Source organism: Rhinoderma darwinii, chromosome 7 (genome assembly GCF_050947455.1).
Source record: "Rhinoderma darwinii isolate aRhiDar2 chromosome 7, aRhiDar2.hap1, whole genome shotgun sequence".
NCBI lineage: Eukaryota > Metazoa > Chordata > Amphibia > Anura > Rhinodermatidae > Rhinoderma > Rhinoderma darwinii.
Window position 1 is genome coordinate 21072975 of NC_134693.1, and position 26278 is coordinate 21099252.

General features: G+C 40.7%; 1 protein-coding gene across 1 annotated transcript; it reads right to left on the reverse strand.

Annotated features, from left to right (window-relative positions):
• Positions 1-13668: 13668 nt before the first annotated feature.
• Positions 13669-26278, reverse strand: LOC142657668 (vitellogenin-A2-like). The gene is made up of 35 exons (XM_075832934.1): positions 26239-26278; positions 25932-25952; positions 24723-24874; positions 23934-24185; positions 23681-23842; positions 23443-23591; positions 23179-23329; positions 22818-22975; positions 22440-22605; positions 22170-22295; positions 21637-21855; positions 21319-21542; positions 20988-21085; positions 20780-20904; positions 20501-20602; positions 20300-20419; positions 20026-20215; positions 19849-19942; positions 19552-19737; positions 19101-19248; positions 18811-19021; positions 18544-18716; positions 17866-18459; positions 17721-17771; positions 16557-16631; positions 16259-16471; positions 16030-16172; positions 15754-15892; positions 15522-15657; positions 15253-15439; positions 14912-15006; positions 14711-14808; positions 14332-14491; positions 14084-14239; positions 13669-13944 (listed from the first exon to the last, which is right to left on the reverse strand). The coding sequence occupies exons 1-35, from the start codon at positions 26276-26278 to the stop codon at positions 13829-13831; spliced, it is 5430 nt and encodes a 1809-aa protein (XP_075689049.1). The 3' UTR covers positions 13669-13828.

Consider the following 26278-nt stretch of genomic DNA (forward strand, 5'->3'; position numbering starts at 1 on the left):
TCCCGCCGACACTGAAAACGTCAGGTCCGCGGGACTGATGGATTCAGTGTAAAATGAGAGATACAGCTGCTCTGTATAGAAAATACAGAGCAGCTGTATCTCCAAAAGTAAAACGATTTTTAAATAAAGACCAATTATAAAGTTACACTAAACACACTGACTGATCTATTTATAAAAAAAAAATTACAAAAAATGCCCTGTCTATAAATGGTGTCTATAGGCAATCAATGATTGTCTGCCCCAATACAGCAATGATTATTCTTTAGTCTTTTGTAAAAAAAACAAAATGAACATTTGTCTACTGGGTCAGATTTTCACATTTATTATAAGTATATTTTTGTTATAAAGGTGCAGGGTCCCTATAACCAGCACGTAATTGTTCCTGGCAGGTTCCTGTGCACATAACGTGTTTACATTTGAAGATTATGACAGAATGTCACAGTGACCCAGGGCCTGATGTAACATTGAGCCGTTTGCCTTGGCTTCGAAATTGACAAGATTATAGGGAAAAAAGCTGAGTACTATACCACTAGCGGGCAGTGTACAATGACGAGCGGCCTATTTTAGGTGAATTTTTTTATACTTTTTTATTAAAATATTTCTTTATTCAATTTTCCATATTAATAACAATCCAGTTAATTTTCCTTCCCATCATATTATATATTTTTATCTCAAATCCCCTCCCCCCACCACCCTATACCAGGATCACAAAACAAACCTTAACATTATCCATTAAGCTACATCTGCCGTACATGTATAGGGGATGTGCGCACTAAAGCTGTTTCACACAGCTGACACCCACCTGCAAGGCTGGGATCGGAGATATCTCCAATCCCAGGCATTCAAACCCTCAGATGCCGGTGTCAATAGAGGCCGCGGCATCTGAGCAGTTAGACAGAGGGAGCGGGACCCCTCTGTCCCGCTACTCAGTATGCTAAGCAGTTGCCATGGAAGACGAAGGCCTAGTACTGCCTTCTGTGCTTCGTTAGTTAGCCCTGCAAGAGGTAGGATTTAACCCCTTCCCGTTGTAAACAATTTTCAGATTTTCATTTATTTTTTCCTCCCCACCTTCCAAAAGCCATAACTTTTTAATTTTTCCGTCGATATAGTCCTATGAGGGCTTAAATTTTGCAGGACGAGTTGTAGTTTTTCCTAGCGCCATATATTGTCCTATAAAATGTACTAGGAAATGCTAAAAAAATATTTGTGGGCTAGAAAATGAAAAAAACAGCGATTCCGCCATTGTTTTTGGTGGTTCGTTTTTACGGAATTTACTGTGCAATTAAAACAACATGTTAACTTTATTCTGTGGGTCAACACGATTACAGCGATACCAAATATATATAGTTTTTTCTATGTTTTACTACTTTTACAATGAAAAAACGAAGTGTAAAAAATTTAATTTATTTTGTGCCGCCAAATTCTGAGAGCCATAACTTTCTTATTTTTCTGTTTACAGAATTGTCTAATCACTGGGGGCGCAACCACTGGGACCCCCACTTCAAAGTCTATGAGAATGACGGAAACAGCCAAGTACAGCGCTCAGGGTGTAGTGAGGGTGATCTGGGGCTTTATAACCTCCATTTTCACGATTGTGAGGGTCCCAATGGTGGGGTTCCCAGCGATCAGACATTTATCACCTATTCTGTAAAAAACAAGCCCTCACAGCTCCATTGATGGGAAAATAAAAAAAATGGCGACAAACAAAAACCTTTTATTTATTTGACTTTTTTTTATTTTATAAAAGAAGTAAAACATAAAAAAACGAAATAAATTTAGTATCACTGAAATCTTACTGACACCGCAGAATAAAGTTAACATGTCATTTTTACTGCACAGTTAACAATATGGCGGAATTTTTTTTCAATTCCACCCCACAATTTTTTTTTTTAAAGTTTCTCATTACATTATATGGTGCATTAAATGGTAACTTTAAATATATAGCTCATCCCGCAAAAGCCAAGCCCTCATATGTCGATAGAAGAATAAAAAGGTTATGGCTCTTAGAATGCGGGGAGAAAAAACTGGAAGTCTTTACGGAGTTAAAAACCTCCACATCAAGATGTGCCGACTACTATTGTTCAGAGGGACCCTATTCATCCACAAATTCTGGACAACCTCGTTAACACTTATTCTGTGGCTGATGTATTATTGTACATATTAGTATCCTCGCAATGGCCTAATTATTGCTTTTTCATGGATGGGATGTAGAATCCTTTTTATTCTTGCTTGTATAACTTATGTCATATTTGAGAGTAAAAGAAAAAACACTCCTTTCTTTGCAGTGAAGCCATATACCTTATGTTATGTATGCAATTGATCTACTAAAAGGTTGCCTTTGAAGGGATATTCCAACAAATCACTTTTATGACATATGCATTTGCTGCACCATCACTGATCTTGAGAATGAGATTGCCTGTTTCCAGTAGAGAAGTGGCCATGCATGCACAGTCACTCTTCGTTAAGGTAACTTGTCAGCATGAGAATGTCAGAATGTCAGATGTGCATGCACAGTACAATACAGTTAACGAAACAGTCATATCTTTAAGACGAGACATATGCCTTACTCCTACATCTCAGAGTACACAGACTTCAAGCAGTAAGGGTTAAAGCTATTAGGTAACCTCCTCACCAGTCTGTGCTGCTCTCCACCTTATCAGGGACAGAGATAAGAACTATCGTTCAGCACAAGCAGTGAAGTGCTTATCTAGTGGCTTTTTTTCCTCACTGCTTGCAGTCTGAATACCTGTTAGGGTATGTTCACACGCACTGTTTTCAGACGTAATTCGGACGATTTGCTGTCCGGGGAATTAATAAGATTCCGGCTGGGTCTTATTTAAATTGTACTTTGGTCCATACTTGAACTGATTAAATGTCTGGAGCTTGGAGGTCGTTGGGCTTTTGGGAGGAGGGAAATATTTTGGTCCATAATGTGGGATGGATGTAATAGGGGTCAACATGTGTGTTTATTGCAAATGTATTGAGGAAGGAGGTATGACATGCCACGTGGCTCATGTTTTTACCTGTTATACATCCTCTTGTGTTCATATGAGGGTTGCATGTCCCATTATGATGGATTGGATATGTGGATCAGGGGCGTAGCTAGGGGGGGGGCAGGCGGGGCATGTGCCCCGGGTGCAACTTAGAGGGGGCGCCAGCGCCACCCCCTCCTGCACTACGATTGTACCTGTGTCTATAGTACACAGGTACAATTAGAACCAATGAATGGCTGGGTACATTCCGTCCCCGGCCATCAATGGCGGATTATCATGGCCGCCCAAAGTACATTGTAGTTTTGCCGCGAATCGCGGCAAAAACCGCGACAAAACTGCATTGTGTATGTCCTGCAAAAGGACCTTTAGACATAAGGTCACATGACCTCATCTCTGAAGTTCTTACTATCGCTTAGAGACCTGCTGGTCACATGACCGCAGGACCTCGAGCAGCAGCAGCAGTGACTCCACAGAGAAGTCTGACTATGTAAGTATAAGGGGATTGATTTGTTTAATGGGTCTGTATTTAGGGGGCATGGTTTGGGGAGTGTATTTAGGAGGTCTGGTGCCTATTAGTTTAAGGGGTCCGTATTTAGGGGGTCTGGTCTGGGGTCTGTATCCATTTAAGGGGTTTAGGGTCTATATATTTATGGATCTGTGTTAGTTTAAGTGGTCTGGGGTAGGTATTTAGGGGGTCTGTTTTAGTTTGAGGTCTGGGGTCGGTATTAGTTTATAGGGCCTATTTAGGGGGCCTGTTCTAGGGTCTGTCTTAGGTTAGGGTCTGTATTTAGGGGTCTGGTCTGGGGTCGCTATTAGAATAGGGGGTCTGGTCTGGGGTCTGTATTACTTAAGGGAGTCAGGTCTTTTGGTCATTATTAGTGTAGGGGTCAGGTCTGGGGTCTGTATTTAGGGGGTCTGTATTAGTTTGAGGTCTGGTGTCTGTATTTAGGGGTCTGGTCTGGGGGTCTGTATTTAGGGGTGTGGTCTGGGGTCTGTATTAGTTATGGGGTTTGTATTTAGGGGTCTGTATTAGTTTTGGGGTCTTTATTTAGGGGTCTGTATTCGTTCAGGGGGTCTGGTCTGAGGTCTGTATTAAGGGAGTCAGGTCTGGGGTCATTATTCGTGTAGGGGGTCAGGTCAGGGGTCTGTATTTAGGGGTCCTGTCTGAGGTCTGTATTTATTCAAGGTGCTTATTCTGGGGTCTGTATTTGTATTAGGGGGTGGGGGTCTGGTCTGGGGACTGCAATAGTTTAGAATGTCTGGGGTCTGTATGTATTCTATGATCTAGTCTGTGGTCCAAATTTATTAGTCTGAGTAAAAGGGGTTGTCCGGTCACATCGATAGGTCATCAGTATAAAAAACGGTCTGTGCCCGCACCACTCCTGTAATGTATGGTCCTGGGCTTTGGTGTCTAAATTTGTGTGTTTCTATAGGGGCTGGAAATGGCTGCAGAAGTGATGGGCAAAGATGTCTCATCAGGAGAAGTCGCCATAACGGTCTCCGTCAGATGGAGAAGAAAAGAAAATGGCTCCCATCAGAGAAGACGTCACTGGATCTATAGGGGATCTCCTCTCCTGACATGTCTGTTGCAGGTAATCCTTGTATTCTACATATCTCTGTGTACCCAGAGCTAATAGACAAATGCGTGTTACCATTCCCATTGTCAGGAGAATGTGTCCCTACACAGTGTGATACTGTCAGCTATGGTTGGAGATTGTCAGTATGTAGGGACACAGCCCTTTGACAAGGGGAATCGTAACACCCATTTGTCAATGCTCGCACAGAAAGGTGGTGTTCACTATAAGCACGGAAGAGCGGCGGTGGGGAAGGGGGGCCCAAGTTTGTGGAGCAGCCCAGGGCCTATGGTCTACTTAATCCGCCACTGCCGGCCATTCAGCGCCTTTCTACGAGTGAAGAGCCGCGATACTTTGCGCCGCTTGCGTCGTTGAAAGGCGCTGATTGACAGGGAAGTGTTCGATCCTAGGAGATATGCGCAGAAGAGAGCAGGTCTCCATTGCTGCCGGACGGCGTGGGAACGGGATTAAGGTGAGTTTGAATAGTTTGTTATTTTATCGTAATAAAAAAGTGTGTGGCATTATCTATGGGGGTCTACTTTACTTTATCTACAGGGGGAATTTATCTACGGTGGGGCTCTATCTACAGAGGGGCTATATACAGGGGTTGGCTATCTGTGGAGCACTATATACAGGGGTGGCCTATATCTACAGGGGGGCTATATACAGGGTTGGGCTATCTGTGGAGCACTATATACAGGGGTGGGCTATATCTACAGGGGGCTATATACAGGGGTGGGCTATCTGTGGAGCACTATATAAAGGGGTGGGCTATATCTACAGGGGGGCTATATACAGGGGTGGGCTATCTGTGGAGCACTATATACAGGCGTGAGCTATATCTACAGGGGGCTATATACTGAGTTGGGCTATACATGGAGCACTATATACAGGGGTGGGCTATATCTACAGGGGGCTATATACAGGGGTGGGCTTTCTGTCGAGCACTATAGGGGGAGCTATATGTGGGACACTATACAGGGGTGGGCTATATGGGGCACTATCAACAGGGGGCTCTATGGGGGGCACTATCTACAGTTCGCTCTATGGCAGGCACTATCTACAGGGGGCACAGTGTGTGTGTGTGGGACACGGTGTATGGTGCTATTATAATTAGAGGTGCAGTGTATGGCGCTATTATATTTAGGGGCGTAGTGTGTGGTATAATGTGAACGTTATCTTTGTTTATACAGTAGGTGGAGAAATGTTGGAAAAGTGAGAAGATGAAGACATCTGAGCGGCAAACTGCAGAAATGGGCTGTGACCGGGAGAAGTCATCATAGATGTCTGGATCGGATGGAGAAAAAGAACTAGAATCTGTGACGTCACCGGTGAGTCACTTAATGTAAATGTTCATTCTGCCTCTAATCAGCACTGTAGTCACTGTATGATCTGCAGCGAGATGATGGGTGGTATGATTATGATATGATTTATTTTTTGTGAAACAGCATCTCCCAGCATATCCTTACCATTGTTCGGGCTATGCTGGGAGCTGTAAACAATTTAGTGTGAATCTATACGTCAGGGGTTGCACTAAATTAAGCCGTATTTTTCTAGTGCTGTATATATGTATTGAGCTTGATTCTGGGGCTGTATTTATGTACTGAGCACTATTCTGGTGTTGTGTATAGAACTTATATTGCTTGTAAAATGTACAAATGTTTTTATGCTCCAGTTACATAAAAAGAAATGTGGAAAAGAAATGACACGTCGATTGGTAGAGAAAACAAACATGGCGAGGGGGAAGGAGATGTCCGGAAAGAGGTTGGGGGGGGGGGGGGGCGCCAAACTGAATCTTTGCCCCGGGTGCTGGAGAACCTAACTACGCCTCTGATGTGGATTATACTTTGACTCATTGGATACTGTATTCTCTGTATATGTTTGTAACAGGACTATGTTTAGGGGATTGGGGGTTGGGCTTCATTTGGAACTGTTTGTACTGTAATACAAAAACACAATAAAAATTTATTGAATTTAAAAAAGAATGACGTGCAGAGACCTATACATTTGAACACCAGGGGGCGCTATTACAACAGATAATTGCCATATTTCTGCAAGGAAACATTTTTTTTAAATAACAATACTTTGCAAAGTTACTCTAAAATGTATATTGAGTTTACATATTGCCATTTCTATTGATGGCACAACCACTTTAAGTATGTTCAGAAATGTCTCTCTAGCCCCTATGTACCAGTCAGGGGCGGACATACCATTGGTGCAGCCTGTGCAGCTGCACAGGGGCACAGAAGGTAAGGGGCCCACTGTCACCTTATAGTAACCTTCTTTTGTCTGTTAGATTGCATTCAAATTCCTGAGATGATGAATTTTATGGCTAACAATTGCAGATGTATTGTTAGAGACGTGAGGGAACGATCTATGATGAGATATTGGAGAGCAAAGGGCCCCAAACTGTCTGTGTCCGCCACTGGTACCAGTGATAGCGCTTTTGGGTTGGTCAAAACTGCTGACAGGTTCCCATTAAAATCTGTATGACATAAAGAAAGAGCCCAGCAATTAGATCCCCACCATTCACATTGTTCATGCAGTGTATTTACATCAAGAGTGATATGTGAAAGCTCCTTTAAGTTTGTGGATGGCATCTTGGTAGTCTTCTGTTGAGCCTTTTCCTTGCCCAATATACATTTTTGAAGGGCGTCCCAATTTTTGCAATATTGTATTGATGCTGGGTTTTCTTCCACTTCTTAGTGATGGTCTTCACGGTGCTCCATGATACAGGTAATGCTATGTCAATTATTTGCTTTTCTCTATAATAACAACCCAATATAAGTACATGCGGTCTCATCTAAAAATAAATTTGGCACATTTTTTTATTTTTTTGGGTAAATTCTATGTTTATTCATTTTGAAAACAGTAAACAGACAATGACAATGCAAGTTCCATCGGCCATAGTTATAGTCAATCTAAAAAAATAACATTCTGGAAGAAAGCACAGGCAATGAAATATACATAGACTAGGACCCATACAAGCAATATAATATTAGACATTCATATCAAATTACCAGTACAATGGAAAGTCCAAGAAAAATCTGAACATTAGGACCTACATATATCAAGGAACTCACATAAAGCATAAAAACACAAACACATAAAAAACATACAAAACAAGGACATACAACAGCGTAACTACAGTCGTTTGTAATCTCTCAGAAACAGAAGGAAATAATAATAGGAAGATTATCAGTCTCCAAAGTATATTCGGGTACATGTATGAAACCAATACTCAAAATTGTGACGAAAAGAATACATAAATAAGAATTTCTCACAATGGTAAAGTTCATCATCAAAATGAAAATATATAAAACCCCCAATCTCCATCATCGTGATAGAAAGTCTTTCCAAGGTTGCCAAGTACGACGGAAAGACTCTCTTGTGAAAGTATTCCATCCCACTAATTCCTCCAACCTATGGATTTGATGCATCTTGGCCCACCAGTGCTCAATCGATGGAGCGTCAGTATCTCTCCACCTCAATGGAATCAACATTTTCGCTGTGGCTATCATAAATGTGATCAAATCCCTTTTTGACGGAGTAAAATCAGATGTAGGTAACCACAGCAGTATCAGTTTGGAATCAAGTCGTATTTCCTCCTAGAGCAGGACCGCCAAATATGTGAGAGCGACCCCGCGGCATGGCCACATCTCCAACATAAATTCGTGGGTATACGGTGCAACTTATGAAGATAAACCGAAGTGCGATACTATCGCGTGACTAGTTTATAAGAATTTTCCTGGTATTTGACACAGCGAGAAAAACCATGACTGCGAGACAAGACACCTACTCCTCAGACAATGTAACACCCAATTCCCTCTCCCATTCCACCAAGAAGGGGGGTTTCAATGGGGTAAGATAAAGAAGAAGACCCTTATATATGGTCAGGGGCGTAGCTAAATGCTCATGGGCCCTGGTGCAAGAATTCAGCTTGGGCCCCCCTACACCAGACCCGTGCGAATGCCTAAGCCCAGCCACCTTGCCCGACAGACCCCATGAATGCCTCCACAGTATAATGCTCCCCATAGCTGACCCCACAGTATAATGCCCCATAGCTGCCCCCACACAGTATGATGCCCCCCATAGCTGCCACATACAGTATAATGTCTCCCATAGCTGTCCCATACAGTATAATGCCCCCCATAGCTGTCCCATACAGTATAATGCCCCCCATACAGTATAATGCCCCCTTAGCTGTCCTATACAGTATCTACGATATGAGCCCCCCTCCCATACCCAGTATAATGCCCCCATATGTACGTACCTAATAGAAAAATAATAACATAATTACTTACCTATCCCCGTTCCCACAACGGGTGGAGAATCCTTCTCCTCCAGTCTGTGCTGTGAGTGACTCGGCGCAGACAGGCACGATGATGTCACTACATCGTGCCTGCCTGCGCCAAGCTGCTCGCGGCACAGTGAATGCTGGAGCACCTTGCTACAGCATTGCACTGAACTGTATTTGCGTCCTGAGGACGCAAAAAACAGTTGGAAGCATAGTGTGCTAACAGGGGCCATGCGGGCCCCCCACGCTTGGGGGCCCGGTCACAACTGAGACCGTTGTGACCCCTATAGCTACGCCACTGTATATGGTGGATAATGGTTTAGAAGGTATTGAAAGTAAAAGCGTATAGTTTTCCAACCAGGTCGGATCCGGGTATGGGGAGGGTTTGGTAGTGTTAAATTTGCAACATGTTGAATTGAAATCATGTGTATGGAGGAAAGTCACTGAGGAAGCAGACAAGCTAGTACCAGGCAGCAGCGCCAAAAGAGAATTTAACTCTGGGGCGGTTGAAGATTTAGCAACATCATTCATTTTCAAAACATTGAGTAAAGGCCATAACGAAGAGTTAATAGCTGTAGTCCCATCAGTATAGACGTATTGGAAAATGTCCATAATTTTTACTGCATTTTTCTTCAATTCCACCCCACAATTTTTTGGGGGAAAAGTTTCTCATTACATTATATGGTACCTTTAAAATATACAGCTCATCCCGCAAAACGCAAGCCCTCATATGTCGACAGAAGAATAAAAAGGTTATGGCTCTTAGAATGCGGGGAGAAAAAAATGAAAACGAAAAAAATAAAATTAGAAGTCTTTACGGAGTTAAAAAACCTCCACATCAAGATGTGCCTACCACTATTGTCCAGAGGGACCCTATTCATTCACAAATTCTGGACAACCTCGTTAACACTTATTCTGTGGCTGATGTATTATTGTACATATTAGTATCCTTGCAATGGCCTAATTATTGCTTTTTTCATGGATGGGATGTATAATCCTTTTTATTCTTGCTTGTATAACTTATGTCATATTTGAGAGTAAAAGAAAAAAAATTCTCCTTTCCTTGCAGCGCTGCCATATACCTTATGTTATGTATGGAATTGATCTACTAAAAGGATGCCTTTGAAGGGATATGCCAACAAATCACTTTTATGACATATGCATTTGCTGCACCATCACCGATCTCAAGAATGAGATTGCCTGTTTCCAGTAGAGAAGTGGCCATGCATGCACAGTCACTCTCCATTAAGGTAACTTGTCAGCAGCTTTTACCCCCCCCCCCCCTTGACCGACGGGCCTAAATTGGAGGTGTTACAGTAATTTCTAAGGTATGATTTACTATTGCTGGTATACCTAAAGGGGTTGTGCCATCAAAAGAAATGGTAATATATAAACTCGATAAACATTCTAGAGTAACTTTGTAATATATTTAAAAAAACAAAAAAACAAAACTAATGTAATTATCTGCTTGTAATAGCACCCCCTGGTGTTGAAATGTATAGGTCTCTGCACATTATTCTAGAGAATGTCAGATGTGCATGCACAGTACAATACAGTTAAAGAAACAGGCATATCTTTAAGACGAGACATAAGCCTTACTCCTACATCTCAGAGTACACAGACTTCAAGCAGTAAGGGTTAAAGCTATTAGATAACCTCCTCACCAGTCTGTGCTGCTCTCCTCCTTATCAGGGACAGAGATAAGAACTATCGTTCAGCACAAGCAGTGAAGTGCTTATCTAGTGGCTTTTTTTCCTCACTGCTTGGGAAATACACCCAGTTGAGCCAAAGAAGAGATTTGCCCCGTGGCCAAGGTCAAAGCCGGTGATTTCTGACACGTTTTGAGCATACCCCTAGTTAAATCACTGACCAGCATCCCATTCGAGGGAAGAGGGAGTTTAACCCACGACAAAGGTAGCAGCTCTTCCGAGAGGACCTCCCGCTCAATATTTTGGTAGATTGTTTTAAGTAAATGATTAGCTAATTGCGCCCAATGCAGTAGTTGGATAGCTTCATAATAAGTTCTCAAATCTGGCAATGCCATGCCGTCCTTCCCTTTTTTAAGGATAAGAAATCTGTATGCTATCCTGGGATGTTTCCCATTCCATAAGAATCGGATAAAAAGACTTTTAAAGTTATAAAAGAAATTGGATGGGAGATCGATGGGTTGTATACAGGATCTGAGGGAGCACATAAGTAGGCAACAAATTCTTTCTGCCAATCCAGGATAAAGAGGGAAGTCTAAGTTGGGAGAGGAATTTTTTCATTTTCGTAAACTGCATAATAAATGTGGGCCATTGCCCTCATGTCTCCAGTGGTGAGAGGACTGGCATAGGACATTCTCCAGCCATTACTACAGAAACCTACTCTCAGGAGCACAGATTATTTCAGGAGGCGAGTGTGCAGATTTTCACAGAGGCAGTGACTTGACCACTTAAATAATGATGTTACTAAGGCACTGGCTGTATATTACAAGGGCCAGAATGTAGTTGGTCATCATTTTACTGCACTGATACCTCTGGGGGATAAATCTATATGGTCATGACCTGTAACGTGGAGGTGGGGGTGTAACGTCCGCGGTCGCAGACCGCAAACTCCTATCATCCTGCAGACGTCTTCCTCCCCAGAGATGCCAGCACATGTGGCCGTCCTGTCCTGCAGTGACAACTAGGGTGCGCGCTTGAGCTCATTCCTGGCCTTAAAGGGCCAGAGCACACATATGTTTTATATTTGACTGATTGCTCCCAGATCACCCTGGACTATAAGAAGGGCCCTGCACCTTCACTCATTGCCTGAGCGTTGTTGTGTTAGTATTCCCATGTTAGTCTTGCAAATAGTTCCTTAGTGTTATCCTGTTCCCGTTGTTTCCCGTAACCTGCTGTACCCACCTCCATCCATGCCAAAGCCTCGGCCACTCTCTGGACTATTTCAGGTACCCGTGTGCTATGAGACGAGCTTGTATAGACTGTGACTTGGCCAGCTGCCTCTCTGCTACGGCGGAGTGGCCTAGTAGGTCCACATACCCTGTGATCGTGACAGGGGGCCACCTGCAGGAACTTTGATGGAGCGGAAGAATTTTCAGGTGGACACGCAGTTCAAATACAGCAACTTAAACTTTTACTTAGTACTCAGGCAATAGAAACTTGACTGTTATAAATATATACAGTTCAACAAGCTAAAAGTTACAGTGTCTTGCTCAGACAGCACATAGTTGAAAATTGCAGACTTATATAAAATGCACGTGGCGATCAGCAGATTTGTGGCAGTTATTCACTTAGGCACAATGTACTTCCTGGTTCCACAATAGGCACAGTTCTTAGTCAAAGTCTTGTGAAAATAACTATTCACAGTAATTGGCTGTGATGGCTTTGCCTTTTAATGCTTCCTCAGTCTCTGGCAGTAGCTCGATGAACGATGTACATAGACGGCCTAAGTAGGTAAAAGACGGTTCTTTTATAATGCACGGTTCCTCCTAGGGTTTCTGTCACTCTCTTGTTTGACGAGGCCCTCTGCAACCAATCAGTCGTAGCTTGCTAATCGCCTTTCCTGCTCAGGATCGTGGCATATGGCCTACGTCAGTCTGTCTCTCAGGTCACGTGGTGCTTCTTACACTACCACGGCTTGAGACATTTTTAACCCATGTTGGTTTAGGTAAGATTACAGTTTTAAATAGTTACAATACTAAGATGTATTATGGCTTATACACACTTCTCTGCTCTATAATCTTACCCATCATGGGTCACGGGCCAATTAATATAGCGGGACTGTGGCTGGCACTGATATAGGGGGCATTATGGTGGCACTATTATAGGAGCACTGTGGCTAGCACTAATATTGGAGCACTATGGCTAGCACTAATATAGGGATAATGTGGCTGTCACTGATATGGGGCACAATGGTTGGTACTGATATAGGGGCATTGTGGCTGGCACTATTTTAAGGTGCACTGTGACTGGCACACTTATGAAGGTACTATAGCTGGCACTATTTTAAGGGGATCTTTGAATAGCATTTTTATGGGGGCACTGTGGCTGGTACTATGTGCCAAACATGCCTCCCATGATGTCTCTCTGAAGTATTTTCTCATAAGTAGCCAAGTATGATTTAAGGTAGTAACCTCTCTAACCATGTGACTATATTAGTAAAGAAAATGGGCTGTGAGTGAGAGGGGCGATGTCACAAAGAAGGCGGGGATATAACACAATAAAACCAATGAGATAATGAGAAAGACACAGCAGCAGGAGAGGAGTGTGCTGATCTTGTAGGAGGCAGTGACCTCATATTAATTAGGATAATAAATAGCATACTGTTTAATCTATTAAAATAGACAACCACTCCCATGTTACAGCGAAAAGACTCAGGATTGTCATAGCCCTCTTGCATCACCAGACAGCAATATGCTCCTGTATAAAGCCTTGAGCTATAAAAATGGAACACCATCCACAAGGACTGGAACTGAGATAGGCTTTCGTGCACCCTTTGCAAATCCTTCCTTCTCCACAGCAATACATACAAATATATGGGTTTGTAGTTCAGTGACCCAATCACCTGCCCTTCCCGACACTCTTCCAGCATGCAAAGTAAGTCTACTGCTTGCGTCCACTAGCATCCCACACCCCAGTGCACGTAGCCTTATACCACCAACGTTGCCCCTGTACAAGTGTTATTCAGTCTTGTATAGTATATTGTATAGCCCCTAATTTATTATAGTTTGGATTATTTATCATGTGTATGAATATGTATCTCAGTTTACATGAATACCTGCCATGCAAACCAATAATAGAATATGGAACCACAAGTGAAATATTTTCTAATGCAAACTTTTATTGGGAATGAAATACATTATAAAGTCTAGATTACTTCTTGTGGTTACCCTGAAGTGAAAATCATGTCTCTGTGGGGTTCACAGATTATACAGGAAATTAAAGAATCTTCCAGAGAAATAGTGATGGTGGGACACTGGATTAAGAGGAGCATGATCCGTTTTCACATGAACAAGATGTGTGTGCTTCAACGAGTTCTGTGAAGTCTTCAGACTTGTCCAGGCTAACTTGCCCTTCAGCTAGGTCCATAGTTGCTCCTACAGGGAGAAATACAGAGAAGGTCATACACCATGGTCAAAATGGCTGCAACTTTAACAATGAGATATTACCACTGTCTTGATTTTGGAGTATTGAAACACTTTGCAATGTTAATGAATGAGTACGGGTTACACTCACCAGAAGGCAGGCAATGGAAACCAGTAGTTACTTCGGTGGTCTTAACTGGGGAACATCCTTTGGCACATCGTAATACGGGATGAACTGAATAACACTTGGAATTTTCACCATCAATTTCCTTCTCAAGTTTCACAAGAGATTGTTGAACATGGCAACCTTGGACAGAAGATAAAGCATGTCTTAGACCATGTTCTAGATCTATGCTGAGAGAATAAGTGGAATGTCCATGGAAGAGCTTCTTCAATTACCTTCAGCGCAAGTCTGGGCAGGAAGAATCCAAGAGTGAATATGGCTCATTTCATCCTTTGCCACGGAACCATCTGGCCTACGGAACTCTTGTAGTGTCTCATCGTCATTGCGACCACATACACCGCAGGTCTTGCCCTTCATCCAGACGGCTGGTACCACCTGACGAAGTAGATAGTTGGGTAAATTCATGACATTAATTGATTTGAGATTTTAATATAATCTAATCTGGAAATGTTTTAGACCCTATTAAACCTTCTACCATGATGGGTCTTAAAACTAAGACTGGGGATCTTAGACATGGATGTCCTGCTTTATTCACTAGAACATTGCGGAGGACTCAAAACATATCAAACCTCCATACGGCCACACTAGACGTACCTGAACAGTCAATCCATCGTAGTTGAGCTTTTCAATGCCATATTCTGGTGCCAAGACGGACAAACCATTTTCTGTCTTCAGAATCTCCACAACTGGTTCTTAAAAATAAAAATATATAAACATGTTATTTCATCGAATTGTTAATGTACCCATTACAGCAGGCTTTCCATCAGTGATTATTTAATGTCTATAGGCACCTACCAGCAATTGATTTGTATGGAAGTTGGCTTTCTAACAAGGTAACTCCATTGAGGGTCATCTCTGGTGTTCCAGGCTTATAAGACATGGAAATGTCACTATATAAGAAAAAAATCAAGATGTGTATTAACAATAGTAGATTATTTTAGTCATATTATTTGTACAATGTTACATTACTTAACACCATTACACCCAACATTGCATCAAATCGAATTTTTTTGCTTGTATTGCAAAGCTTAACAAATTACAAACTTTTGAATTGTAACCAAATTTCAAATTACAATGTTAAAATTCTAAGTTTTTATTTCTAAAAATCAATTGGTTTTGGAAATTTTCATACTCACTAGTGGCCAACTTTAACGTTAATGTCTTTGCTTTCTGGATGTTGTTTGGATTTCTTCACCATTACCATGAATTTCATCTCATCGCTGCAATCATGGGCCAGGATGTGATAGCAGTTCTCAGGCATGGCATAAGCCAGGTCAATACCATTGAAGGTCGTAACGCGATTTTCAGCGACTTTGCATTCACCTGTAAGTTTTATTTGCATAAAAAAATGATGGATCCACAATGAGGAATACATTTATTTTACACATTTTCTGTGTCAACAAACCTTGCAAAGACTCGAGGAGCATCTGAGGAGCCTCAGCAAATATGTTCCAGGTTGGAGCTTGTAGAATTTCGCTCTGTGAAATGTGTCGAACTGGGACTGGAATTGGGATTCTAAGAGCTCTGTAGAAAAGTGTCATCTGTAGCAAGGAAATCAGATAAATGACCGTTATTATCATGATGATGACCTTGTAAAAATGGAATTCAAGACAAAATAAGTAAATATCCCAATTTACCCGTGGCAAATGTATTACAGCATCAATGGTTCTTGGAGAACTTAGGGAAATGATTAATTTTGCTTGACGTTGAGTATTCTTCTTGTATCTCTGAGAGGCGCCTAACAAGTATGCAGCTCCCGGGACAAATTCTGAAGCACTAATACAAATATTGGCTCATTAATACATAGATGGAATATATCACTAGACAATCTGCTGACATTCCTAGACATTTATTATGGTTACTTAATGAGAAATATCAACCCTCCATCTCTGGTGGTGGTAAAGAGAACTTACTATGCGGCGGCAGACTTCAGTTTGGATGGTACTTTTGGCCAGTCTACGGTCACCTTTACTGCAGGTTGGTTACCGAAGTGACCAGTTTGAGCTTTGGCAATAATCTTGTAATCTTGACAGTTCTGTCCCCACTTTAGGCTGGCCTGAATTAGTTTAAAAATGTACATATTCAATAGAAGGAACTTAAAAATCAATTTGTACCATTTATCTCTTATAGACATGGGCTCACCTCAGCTTGATGAGAACTCACAACTTCAGCATTGATACAAGTCCTCCACCTGCTTGATTTAGTGAAATCTACAACGTAGGCCTGGAGTTGAGGTTTGGAGTTAGAATAGTCTGCATAGATGATCAACTGATATCCTTGACGGGTGTTGTCATTTCTGATGGCTCGAACAGTGACGACCAATGCTGGGGGCTTGTTGTCACCCATAAATTTAGCCTGGTGGCAGAAATAACCTGTTATTCGATGTCTGCAGTAAATGACAAGAGTGTTTAGGTTAGGCATGCGTGAGAACAACATCTACCTGGTGATACCTAGAAGCACTGCTGCTTGAAGATGAGGAGCTTGAAGATGAAGAAGACTGTTGCTTGTCGTTGGCCTAGAAAGATAGTGGCTCATGTCAGAATATCACAGAAATTTGCTTATTATGCCCTTGAGGACCGGGCCAATTTTGGACTTGAGAACAGAACAATTTCTTGATTTTTCGTCTTTGCATCCCCATTCTCATAACTATTATTTTTTTTCGATGCAGCTGTATAAGACTTTGTTTTTGTGGGGTGACTTGTATTTTATGTAGGTGACATTTTTTGGTACATTTACATCATCGTTTAATTTATACAAATTTTTATTTTGGAAAAAATGCAGCTTTTATTTATTTATTTTAACAGGATACGCCGATCACTATCAATGATGCCATAAATTTGTTGTGCAGGTTGTGACGGTTGTGACAATTCAAAATATGTGTATAGTATTTTATGTTTTGGGACTTATATTTAATAGAGTTTATTTATTGTAAAACATGTGCATTTATGTATTTTTTTTTGTGTTTTCGTTTTATTTAACAATTATTTTTTTCTGTAAAATTATTAGTATTTTTTTTTAAATCCCATAGTGGGATTTTTAATTTAGATTTTTATTTTTTAACTTATAGCTATATGCCAATACATTAGCCTGTGTACTGATACTACACAGGCAGTAGATAGGGCATAACAACAGGAAATATAGTCAGACAGCCCTGGGATCCTTTAATGGACCCTGGTCTGTCTGCCCATAGAAGGTATGTACCCCAATCAAGTCACAGGGATTCCTTGTGATGCGATCACATTATCCCTTTAAATGACACAATCATCTTTGATCTCTGCATTCAATGGGTTAACGGCGCAGATCAGAGGTTTCTCTGATCTTCACCGATAGACACGGGCTGCGGCTGTGTATTACAGCCTTTGCCAAACTTTCGTTCTCATGGAAACACTTGCTGTGCCTGTGCTATCAGAATGTTAAGCATGCTCGTCATGAGACGGCCTCGTCCTGCCACTCATGACGTGCATACACGTCATATGCCGTTAAGCAGTTAAATATGCTTCTATCATCCCCTATATAACGCACACATAAAAATTGTCTTATAGGGAGAAAATCACAAAATGTGGCATCTTGTGAAGCAAAGTACTTAAGAAAACGAAACACTTACTCTTTGTGTCCGTACTGGTCTGAAGCGAAGGTCATAAAATTCTCTGTGTCTCTATATATGAAAATAGCACAAGCGCATTAATAGACAGATATGAGACATATGCTCAGATTCTATTCTCAAGTATATACTTATATACATAACATACCCTGTTTCTAGAGGTTTGGCTGCTGTCGCTGCTGCTGCTGCTGCTGCTACTACTGCTGCTCTTCCTTCCATGTTGATGTTGCTTGTTGCCATGTTGTTGTGCTTGTTCACGTTGCTGTTGCCTGTTCCTGCTGTTCCTTCTAGAGCTGCTGCTACTACTGCTGCTGCTGCTGCTGCTACTACTGCTGCTGCTGCTGCTGCTACTACTGCTGCTGCTTCTAGGTTTGTTATCTTTTCCTCTGTCGCTGCTGCTACTACTGCTGCTACTGCTGCTGCTGCTGGAACTGCTACTGCTACTAGAGCCGGCTCTCTTATTATGCCCTCTGTTTGTCTGATCATCTTCATGTCTTTTTCCATGGCCTTGTCTGCTGCTGCTTGACGAACTGCTAGAGCTTTGCGGCTGTTGACCATGTTGCCTACTTTTACCTCTTTGGCCAGGTGCTGATGAAGAAGAAGATGAAGAAGAGGAAGAAGAGCTGGAGGATGATATCTGACGTGCTAAATCAGTCTCTGTACCATCTGCAACTAATGATTTATGTTTTTTGATGTGCTTCTGCTTCTTGGCTTTTCGTTGGGCCAGACTCTCGTTCCTGGCCTGTATGAAAAAAAAGAGTATACGTTGGCCTAAACAACAATATACTTATGGAAATCAAAATAACATGGTTTACTCAACACCTACTGCAATGTCCCTCTCTATTCCAAGGATGGTCTTCAGTCTCTTCTGAATCTCAGATTCCTCAAGTTGTTCGCCTTCTTTCTCTTCTACATCAACGAGGGCAATTACCCTTGAGGCTGCCTTGGGTCCGAATGCTACCTCAATTTGTATCTTTTCAATAGCAGCATCAGTGTGAGCTAAAAACATACAAAAAGCAGATATCAAACAACATGGAACCAATGAAACATAGTTTATAAAAAGCTAACAGTTCTATACCGAGAACCCACTAACCTGGCTTCATCGTGATCGTGGTCTGGTGTTCTCCCACCACTAGATAGAGAATTGCATTTCTGCGTGCGACCGCACTGCGAGACTGATGATTGAGGCAAATTTGTATGGTAGTGTGGGGGATTACCACGCAGTATTTGTATAGCTGTGGATTAGACTGGTGATGTGAATTTGCAAGACCTATTTTCTTAGACCCGATTTCTGAGGAGGCCTCCTGGTAAAGAGAACAAGAAGAGATTGATAACACTGATCCATGGAAATATACACTTTCTACAGAAATTATTGGTTGTTACCATCATACTGGCTGCATCGGGTGAAGCCCTCCCTGTAGATTCAAAGTGTTTCTGGAGGATATTTTGGCTGACCGCCCTTGGCACAAGTGGTGTCTTCTTAACGGCATCCAATTCTTCAACATTTCTTGAGACAGCATATGTTTTTGCACTAAAAAATATAAAAGTAGAGATTCAGGATTCAGCCATAGCTTTTCTTGTCCCTATCTTGGAACTTACAATCTTACTTTGTATTTGTATTCAAACAACTATACTACTTTAACCCTATAGCAGTTTTTCCTTAATTTTCAGGCGTTTTGTGGTCTTGAGTGCAAATGTATCGATGAGTTATTAACATCATTGGAGTTTTTAGCAAATTGGGAAATGACTGGTTCACATGGGGAGATCTTACTAATATTGGCTCATGAAATATTGACCATGATTATGGGTTACGCTTTCACTTTGGGTTATATACCTTAATTGAATTAAGTCATCCTCTTGTTGGCAGGGTGGTGCTTCAAATTTAATGATCTTTTCCTTCAAATCCAAACGTGCAGTGAATTTTCCTGGGATGTTTGTGAGTGCCTTGGCATGAAATTCAATTCCACTCTGGACCAAGGGGGTGTTGATTCCCATTGTTGATACGCCATGAATTAACATGCTGTGGTTATAATGGAGAAAACACGACACATTATTGAATGGAACATCAAACCAATCCCGTTCCCTAAAGTCAACAATAATCATTGGTTTCATCATTTGAGTTGGATCTCACCTGGGGTTGACATCTGAATTGATCTGCAACTGAGATTCCAGCAACTGAGCAATACTGAAGTCTGGTGTGTAGGCTGGGGTAATCTTCATGTCAACTGTGGTGAGGAATCAATGATGTTGTCAATGCACTGCTCATACAGGATAGGACAAAACACAGTATTCATTCACATTTACGTACTGTTCACAGGGGCATTGACCACAGCAGTAGAGTACCAACTGAACTCCATTGGCAAACCAACAGTAGTTGGGGTGATATGACGAGCCTCAAATGCCACAATTGCCTGGACGTATTGTCCAACCAGTCCATTCAAAAGCTTATTCAGGATGCTCTTGATTGAAACATGTCTTTCTGCTGGTTCATTCAATGCCTAAAATAATCCAATCAAATGATAAGCTATAGTAGACATATTGACCACATAACATACTCATGTTGTAAACTAAGTTCTTTTTACCCGGGTCAAAGTTTGAATAGTGTCTTTGTTGATATCAGTGAAGGAAATCTCTTGACCAGAGACTTTGAAGTATCCAGATAGAAGTGGGGATTGAGATGATTGTGATTTGTATCCCTTCAGCTGCCAACGAAAATAAAGTTAAAATGGCCATTATGGGCAAGAACATCTGGATAATATGATAGAGATAGGAAGAAAACTCACCAATTTTACAATCTGGCTGATCTTCTTCCTCATTGGGAAATCACGGAACTGAATGTCTTGCTTTCTCAGGATCTGTTCAATTCCTTCTCCTCTGATACCAACCTATTGAGAATGACAACATAATCAAACATGGATGATCTTTATCTCTATGAGTTGACAGAACATTTTAGTCACCACTACATTGTCATCAATATCCAGATTTCTCTATGAGTTGACCCATAGGGGACAGAAAGTTTTAGTCACGTTTTAGCCATTGATACTATGGTAATATATACTTACCTCTAAAATGTCAGTCTCTGATCCTCCCACAAATGCTCTGATTTTGCCCAAAAGAAACACGGGGAACATGGTGCTGGCACTATTCATGATGTAGAGTTTAGCTACAGCTCCACTCATCAGAGAGTCTACAACATGAAGAAACATTTTAGTATACGGAAATAAATAATGGCACATTAAATGAATAATAAGAGAAATCCTATATACTCACATCTGAATGTGTCCAAACGGATGACCTTGCTGTAGCGGTAGCCAAGACTATCAATGCTTGGGTTGAACAGTTTAAGAGCAACATTGCAAGCAGCAGCTCTGGAAAAAATAGGCAAGTTTTTATAGACTAGGACATCATGGAAGGTCATTTACATACTATACTTTATATAAAGGTTCAAACATTTTGTAGCTCATCCCAAATTAGGTCTATCATGCTGTTAAGCTCACAAAATGACTACCTCGGTCATGATAAGTCATCAGAGGCATAAAATGTTCTTGCATCACTTCAGCTACAGTATGTTACTCTTATTATATGTGGGCTTAGTACTTACAGGGGCTCTAGTTGTGGTAAACTGCTTTTGGCTAAAGCTTTAAGTTGAGAGTAGACGAAACTGGCAAGCTGAAGGTTAGCCTTGCTCTCTCTAACAGCCACATTAGCAATATTGGCAACCATGGCAAGGTTGGGGTTTGTCTCGAATAAGGCCAAACAAGCCACCATTCTCACTTCAGTCCGGGCATCACGGTTCATGTAGACTTGGAGTAAGATTTCTTCAACCTAGAATGTACATGCCAGTTGAGTTATTATCAGAGAATGGCCTAACAATGCATAAAATAATCATCCAAGGCAAGATCTAGAAGGTGTTTCTTACTCTACGGGCATCCTGCTTTGCAATATTCCTCAACGCCATGACAGCGTCAACCTTAATCCTTAATGGAAGTTGAGAGGCACTGGAAGAAAATCCTGGCAAGAATTTCTGAATACGTTTTATGCTTTCAGACTGGCCAGCGTTACCCAGGGCCTTCAATGCCAGAGCCATGTCTTCTTCATGGACCTTGCTCAGGGCTTCAGCTGCAAAGTCTTGGATAGGCTATAAAAGAAAAAAAAGAAAAATCATGATAATAATAACAAAAACGTTAACCTAGTAACTTTCCATATATTTATAGGATGCTTGCATGCTCCTCTCTATCAGTGATGGTGCTGGTTCTCAATACATCAACAGGATTTTTCCTTGGGTTTGGTCACCTCCACTAGGTGTAGACCTCAGTGATGCCATGGGTAGTCTAACTTCTCATGAAAACTTTACACCACAAAAGGGATTCCCTTCTTTGTATGTAGCCCCTCAATAGTAGTAATCGGTCCCAGCCTGCTTTATCATTCCCCCCACACACAGAAATAACTTACCTCCAGAACTGATTCGGGGCAAGTAGTGAGACGATCGCAGTATTTCTTCACCATTGAACCATATCCAAGTATGGCAACTTTGTACAATGCTTGGTTTTTCTCTACTTTGGAGTCTTTCATTATATTCTACAAAAACAAAAGATTCTCTAGTAAAGAATTGAAATTATGACCCTTTTACTAATTTATGTAATTGGTTGAAAGTATGAATCCTGAAATCAGAACGAGGATTACAATATGGATATAATATTAGGTATCTTGGTTCATACATACTTCAGCAATCTGCAAGGCCCGCTGGCTGCCCCTGGTAAAGTGCATTGAAATGGGAAGCAATCTGAGGGCTTCTGCACTTGTCAGATCTCCACTGTGAATAATTTGGTGGACTACCTTCAGGCTATCAGCTGTTCCAGCCATAGGAAGAGCTTGAAGGATCCAGGATCTAGAAAAAAAACAGATATGATTGTCAAAGACCAACAGAAGATACTAGTGTTCATAGGAAAACATTGACTTATAGTTTAAAGCCACATTGACGTCTGGTCTCAAGTTTTCTCCAGTATGACATAGAGTTCAGTATCTTGAAATGTCACCATATTAAGTCTTAGTTTTGATACATGAGTTCTGGAGCTAGAAGACTAGAATATAAACACCAACCTGTATCTTGACTTTTCAGCAAACTGCTTCCAAAGGGTCTGAATTACATCAGGGGTGGCATGACGCATAAGCTGAATCAGCTCCATGAATTTTGTGGAGACATCCTTATGGATTTTTTGTTGGTTGTTCTGTACCAGGTGCTGAAGAATTTCTACAATCTGACGGGAGTAAAGAACAACAGGATTTTTTTCACATGTATGAAATATTTTTGTTACATTGACGTGGTGGGTGTAATTGGTTAGTTGTCGACAAGGATGGTACCTAAAGAATTGAGGTTGCTTCCCTGTATACAGAGAAATATATGTGTGTGTATATATATATATATATATATATATATATATATATGTGTTTCCTATCGTACCTGTGCCTCAAGGCTCTTGGTCTTGATTAGAACAAATGGAATTTGGTAGATTTCATCTGCAAAGTTATAATGGAGATTCCCACGGTTTTGGAGTTGAAGTTGAGGCATATTCAGTTGGCTGCTCTTGGTTCCTGCCCAGGTAAGAATTTGCCTAAAATATAAAATAAATAAAAGATGTAAACAAAAATGAAGCCAACCCATAAAATATTTTTCCATTCCAAATGCAATGAATGAGCTGTAGTTGGGTTGGAAATAAACTCTTACTTGGCTTCCATGACGGCACCACCATGACGTTCTTGGAATGGAGAGTAGTGGATGATCTGCTCAGAGGTCACTTGTGTGATAACAGTATTGTGTTCCCTGTTCTTCATCTTGTAGGTGTAGGTTGCAGCATCACGAATGTTACTGTGCATCTACGTGAAATCAAATGTAGAAGAAGACATTTAGTAGGTCATACGAACGTTATTTTTTCAAGCCCCTTAAACATTAATAAAGAATGTACCCTCTTGCAAGTGACGCAGCTTTCCATGAAGGCCATTCCAAGATTCTTTGATACTTTTTCTTGGCAGTTATTTAAATCTATGGACTTCACAACAACCAGTTCACCTCCTTTCTTGTCTTCTTGGATCACATATCTGGTGTGGCAAACACCGGCAATGCTTGTCTATGACATGGAATGAAAAAACGTAGTGAGTACTCAGTATAAGAACATAGACATTTGTTAAAAAAGAACATTAAAGAGCCTCCACACCAACCTCTTGCAGATCATACACATTCTGGGTCCTCTTGATGTTGACATTGAACATGCTGAGAATTCCTTTATACAAGTTGACCACAGTTTCAGAAACATCATTTGGTGCATAAATGTTTCCGATTCTTCCACCGTGGTACTCAAATTTGATGGGTTTGGTGAGCTGCTCAGCAAAAATCTGGGTCAACTTAGAGGAGCGAGTGAATGGGTCTTTGGGCCACGCACCATTGATTTCTTTTATGGTCAGAGATTGGGCCTAAAAAAGGAGCAAAAATGGTTAAAACCAAAACATCAAATTTGACTTCTTCTGCCATCATGGCCTTACCCAATGGTCTTAAACTTGTGGCTCAGCTGAAAAGCCACAGTGTGGAGACCACTGGCCTAACCCTTAGACTAACCATAGGCGTTAGGTATTGGTTAGTAGATTACACCTGACTATGAGTTTTAGGACTTCTGCTCCTGGAGTGGAAATATGTTGGGCCAATTGGATTTCTTCTTTTTAGTTATATTATTTTTTTCCATGGATTTCTGATACCGGGTTTACATAGTAACCAATATCTCCTGAGTTAATTGGGGTTAATAGACATGTTGGAGGGATCAATTGAGTTTATTACATATTTCATTTGTCTATTCTCCTATACATGTGGCCTGCCTAAGCCTAGAATCATACTACCTAGTAGCCCAAAATCAAAGTCACTTGTGCTTAGTAACCTATTCAGTGCCTAATATCCTGTAAGCTCTTCATCAGGATAAAGTGGTTGAACTACTTTAGGGAGTTAGGGTCTTCCTTTACCTTTAAAAGGAACATCCTCTGGGCATAGGGACTGATCTCAAGCTTGCAGGCGATATTAATTCCAGCTCGGACAAATTCATTTTCTGGAAGTCCGGTCATGACAAAGGCCTCATAGTCGTAAACAGTGACTTTGTTCTGGCTGAACGTAGGATCTGAGACAGGACAGGATATGAATTAGTACCAGGTAAGATATACATTTTAACCAATTGTATTCCAATGCACATAAAAAGTGTGGTGAGGGGGTGGTGGTTTTTGGACTTTGACTAAAGATGGGATGGCTGTAAGGTGAGGGGCTTATTGTATTAAGATGCATAGCAGCACAAACAATAGGGAACGGGGACCAACTTGGTACAGCATCATTCCAACTCTCATTTTTCTAAGGCAGGTTAGAAAATTATAGCTGTGATCTGATTGGTTTTTATGGGTGACTACTTTACTCTTTGCTCTGTTTTTTTATTTTTATACCTGAGGTTATGTTAATTTAACTTCAATTCAAAGTGACTCATAGGTCTTGTTAATTTATGCTGATGAGGATGATAGGTATGTTGTCCAGGATTAGAAAAACATAGCTGCTTTCCTCCAAAAACAGTGCCACACCTGTCTACAGGTTATGTGTGGTATTGCAACTTAGACACATTTTCTTCCATGGACCTGAACTGCAATACCAGACACAACCCATTGACAGGTGTGGCGCTGTTTCTGGAAGATAGCAGCCATGTTTTTCTAATACTGAACAACCACTACAATGAATATAAAGTATAGAAAGCAAAGCTAGCCTAAAAGCTTGTGCATTTCTGGCTGCTTCTTGAAAATTCCCAGTGTTATTTATTTTAATTTAAATATGAATTACTAGATTAACTAGCAACTAAATGGTTTAAAAGTGAGAATTTAGTAGTAGTTTGTACTGTTAATTATTATTAGAATTAAATTAATACAATATTTTAATAATAATACATTATAATAATTACTAATATAATTGTATTGATAAAATAGATTATCAATAGGAAAATATTATTATTGTTAACGCTGGACATATATATATTGTATACTTTATTGTATATTTTATGCAAGCTCTTATAGATTTTATATTTGGAAAAAATTACACAATTTTTTTTTCTTAAGGAAGGAACTAGAGTCTTGTCTCTCGTCCCAGTATGACAGTATATGTGTAAGAAGCAATTGTAATTAAATTAATAGTACTATTCTTACCTATATTGGCATTGTCAGCGCCTGGTGGAAAAATAATGATGAGATATTATTTAACATTATTGAAAAAGATAAGAAACCAAGACATAAGTATATGTGTGTATTTATACAGTATAAAGTATTGTATATACCAGTGTATTGGAGTCCTACCAGTAATGTATATGCTTATACTGATATACACAGACAGATGTTGTCCACTGTGGTAACTATAAGTTAAGATAATGCAGTAGATACATCAATGACAAACTCAGCTCTGCTATATCAGTATATATATAATGAAGATGTAGTAGATTTCATAGCAAATACTCACCCGCTAGTGCGAGCACCAGTGCTAGGATGATTCCCCTCAT